The following is a 3,854-nucleotide window of genomic DNA, read 5'->3' as shown; positions in this document are numbered from 1 at the left end:
GGCTGCGGCGTCCTGCAAGACGAATGGCAGCGTCATTGCTGCGTGGCTGCATACACCACTACTGGTGTTGTTGCTGATGGGGGCGCTGACCCTAGGTTCTGTGTGATGCGTGGTGAGAGTGCTGGTTGTTGCTTTCTTACGTAAATGCTTGCACCCATGGGAACTAAATACTGAACGTTAATGAATGTTTTCTTTTATTTTCATTGCTGCCCCGTTGTGGGCGTAACGCCGACCCACTTGGCGTCGACGACACGCACTGTGGGAAGAGGAGGCGTGGTTTTTTCCTATTCTTTTTCTTGCTTGGGCTTTGCTTTGGGCGCTGCTGTGCGCCGCCCACTAACTGTTTCTCCTGCTGGGGGATACTCTTTTTATCTTCGTGTGTGGTGCGTCCTTCGCTCCGCCCCTCCCGCCGTGTCTGCGCCACTCACAGCGGGACACACGTAAAGGGACGTGAGGGCCAGCAGTACAATTGCGTCCGCGTGCGCTGCTGCTGCCTCGTTGTTCCCTCTTTGTTTTGGGTCCTTGTGGGTGTGGACTCCAGCGGAGTGTGTGCGCCTCTTCCGCCGTCCAGTTCTCTTTTCTCTAATGGGTTTCTTTTCATCATGGTTGATGCCGCCTGTGTTGTGCCTGCTGCTCCCTTCCGCTCCGTGTGTGTGTATGTTGGGGCTGTCTGCTGTGCAGCGTTTCTCTTTTCTCCCCCCATGCAGACCCCAGCTGTTTAAGTGTTATTGAATGATGGCGACAGTGTGCCGCGCTGTGTGTGTGTTGGCCGCTGCTCTGTGCTGCACGGCCTTCTGCGTGACGGCTGCTGCTGCTGCTGATACTGCTGCTGCGCCTTCCACAGGTGTTGTGGCTGCTGTGTCTGACGTGTCGGCGAAGGAGACAGACGTCAGCGCAAAGAAGAAGGTCGTGGATGCCGCAAGTAAAGCGGGGGATGCAGCAATTTCTTTTAAAGCTGCACTGCGTGATGTGCAGACTGCACAGGTGGGGGCGAAGAAGGCAGCGGAGGACGCAAGGGGTATTCTGACGGGAGGCGCCAAAGAGGCAGCGAGGCTTGGCAAGCAGGCTTTGGTCAAAACGATTGCTGCTGTAACGTTGCTGAAGGATCTTGTACCTGCTGATTCGACGCCTTCGGTTTTGGAGCCGTCACAGAAGGAGGAAAAGGCAACGGAGGCACAGAAGTCCGCTAAAGAGGCCACGGAACTTGCTGAATGGGCTGTAACGAACGCTACGAAGGCAGTGATGGACTCTGACATTCTCGTTAAACAGGTGGAGACAGAGGAACAGAAAGTGAAGGCAGCCATGGGGAAAGCTAAGGAAGCGGCGGCGAGTATACCGGGAGAGGCGCAGAAAGTTGTGGCTGCGGTTGAAGGTGCCAATAAAAAAGTGACGACGGCAAGTGCTGCTGTGGATACATACATCAAAAAGCTTGAAGGTAAAAATAGAGCAGTAAAGGATATTCTTAATGGAATGAAAACAGAACTTAGTGCAGCAAAAAAAGCGGAAGAATTGGCCACGACGGCTAAATTGAGTGAGAAGAAAGAGGTTATAGGAACTGAACACAAAGCGCTCGAACAGGCTCGTGATGGGATGGAAACTGCCTTGAAAGGATTGGAAACAAAGACAGAGGCGATATTTCTGTCGACTCAGGAAACCGAAAACGAAGCTAACGAGCCTATGGCCCTCCTGCAGGCTGCAATAAAGCATGCCGATAAAGCAGTAGAGTTGGCTAACGCTGAGAAATCAACCGCTGAAGCGGCGTTGCTGCAAGCCAACAAGGAGCTGGAAGCCGCTAAGAAGAAACAGAAGGAAATGGAAAAGCAGGGTCAGGAGAAACCAACAGAGGAGATTCTGGAAAACGAAGTGAGTGAAAGGGACGGAGAGAAAGGACTCAACCGTCCCCATCAACCCGACACCACTGATGGCACTACGACTCCTCCTGCTGGTGCGTTGTTGCCTAAGACCGATGGCACTGCGGATGGCGAGACGCCTCTTGCTCAGCACACAGATGGCAGCAGTGCTGCTTGGGTGCGTGCCCTACTGATGCTGCTGCTGGCCTGTGTGGCTGTGTGATAAGACTTCTGTGTGTGTGTCTCTGTGTGTTCATGGGACGATGATGCTCCCACCGTAATTGCGTTGAGTGCTGAGGACTGCACTCCTGATTGTTAAGATTCTTCTGTTTTCGTTTCATTGCTGCCCCGTTGTGGGCGTAACGCCGACCCACTTGCCCCTGACGACACGCACTGTGGGAAGAGGAGGCGTGATTTCTTTTCGTTTCTTGCTTGGGCTTTGCTTTGCGCGCTGCTGTGCGCCGCCCACTAACTGTTTCTCCTGCTGGGGGATACTCTTTTTATCTTTGTGTGTGTGTGTGTGTGTGTGAGTCTGGTGCGCCTGCTGCTCCCTTCCGCTCCGTGTGTGTGTGTTGGGACCGCCTGCTCTGCATCGTTTCTCTTTTCTCCTCCCTGCAGACCCCAGCTGCTCAAGCGATATTGAATGATGGCGACAGTGCGCCGCGTTGTGTGTGTGTTGGCCGCTGCTCTGTGCTGCACGGCCTTGTGCGTCTCTGCTGCTGCTGATACTTCCGCTGGCCATCCCACAGTTGGTGCGTCTGATGTGTCGGCGAAGCAGACAGACGTCACTGCAAAGACGGAGGCCGTGGAAGCAGCAAGGAAAGCGGAGGAAGCAGCAATTTCTTTTAAAGATGCACTGAGAGAAGCGGAGAAGGCACAGAAGTCGGCCAAGAAGGCGGCCAAGAAGGTAGCAGAGGAAGTACGGGGTAAACTGAAGGAAGGCGCAAGGAAGGCATCAGGGCTTGGGTACAGGTCTTGGCGGAAAACGTCAGATGCTGTAACGTTGCTGAAGGATCTTGTACCTGCTGATTCGACGACTTCGGTTGTAGAGCCGTCAAAGAAGGAGGAAAAGGCAAAGGGTGCACAGAAGGACGCTCAAGAAGCAACGGAACTTGCTGAATGGGCTGTAACGAACGCTACCAAGGCAGTGACGAACGCTGAGTCTCGGCTGAAAGAGGTGAATACAGAGGAGCAGAAAGTGAAGGCAGCCATGGAGAAAGCTAAGGAAGCGGCGGGGAGTATACCGAAGGAGGCGAAGAAAGTTGTGGCTGCGATTGAAAAAAGTAAAGAAGAGGCTATCAAAGCAAGTGGTGCGGATATGTACCTCAAGAAGCTAAACGATGGAAACAAGGCAGTGAAGGATATTCTTGATGCGATGAACGCCACACTTATTGCAGCAAAGAAGGCGGAGGAGCTGGCCAAGAATGCTCTATCCGATGCAACGAAAGGAGTTAAAGATGCTGAACACAAACTGCTCGTAAGTCTTACTAGTGATGGGCTGGAGGCTGCCTTAAAAGGAGTGGAAAAAAAAATAGAGGCACTATTCCCATCTATTGTTGAAACTGAAGAAGAAGCCAAAGAGCCTGTGACCCTCCTGGAGAATGCCATATCAGATGCGGAGAGTGTTGTAGAGCTGGCTAAAGCTGAGAAATTAGCAGCTGAAGCGGCGTTGCGGCTAGCGAGGCAGGCGCTGGCAGCCGCTGAGAAGATACAGCAGGATCTTGTAAAGCAGCAACAGCAAGCCAGGGAGGAGCTGGAAGCCGCTAAGGGTAAAGAAAAGGAGAGAGAGAAGCAGGGAGATACGAACGACAATCAGGAGAAAACAAAACAGGGAATTCTGGAAAGCGAAGTGAGTGAAAGGGACGAACAGGAAGGACTCAACCGTCCTCAGCTACCCGACACCACTGATGCCGCTACGACTCCTCCTGCTGGTGCGTTGTTGCCTAAGACCGATGGTACTGCGGATGGCGAGAAGCTTCTTGCTCAGCACACAGATGGCAGCGA

At 53.1% G+C, this 3,854-nt stretch overlaps 2 protein-coding genes across 2 annotated transcripts; both read left to right on the top strand.

Annotated features, from left to right (window-relative positions):
* Positions 1-732: 732 nt before the first annotated feature.
* On the top strand, positions 733-2,073 carry DQ04_13141010 (hypothetical protein; the record flags this gene model as incomplete). Its single annotated transcript, XM_009316898.1, has 1 exon — positions 733-2,073. One exon carries the CDS (start codon positions 733-735, stop codon positions 2,071-2,073), a length of 1,341 nt encoding a protein of 446 aa, XP_009315173.1.
* A 420-nt stretch (positions 2,074-2,493) lies between these two features.
* On the top strand, positions 2,494-3,854 carry DQ04_13141000 (hypothetical protein; the record flags this gene model as incomplete). The annotated part of the gene is made up of 1 exon (XM_009316897.1): positions 2,494-3,854. A coding segment is annotated over one exon (1,361 nt), but the record flags the coding sequence as incomplete, so codon positions are not given.

Source organism: Trypanosoma grayi, assembly GCF_000691245.1.
Source record: "Trypanosoma grayi strain ANR4 Tgr_1314_V1, whole genome shotgun sequence".
NCBI lineage: Eukaryota > Euglenozoa > Kinetoplastea > Trypanosomatida > Trypanosomatidae > Trypanosoma > Trypanosoma grayi.
Note: the sequence above shows the minus strand (reverse complement) of the source record. Positions and strands in the feature narration are given on the sequence as shown.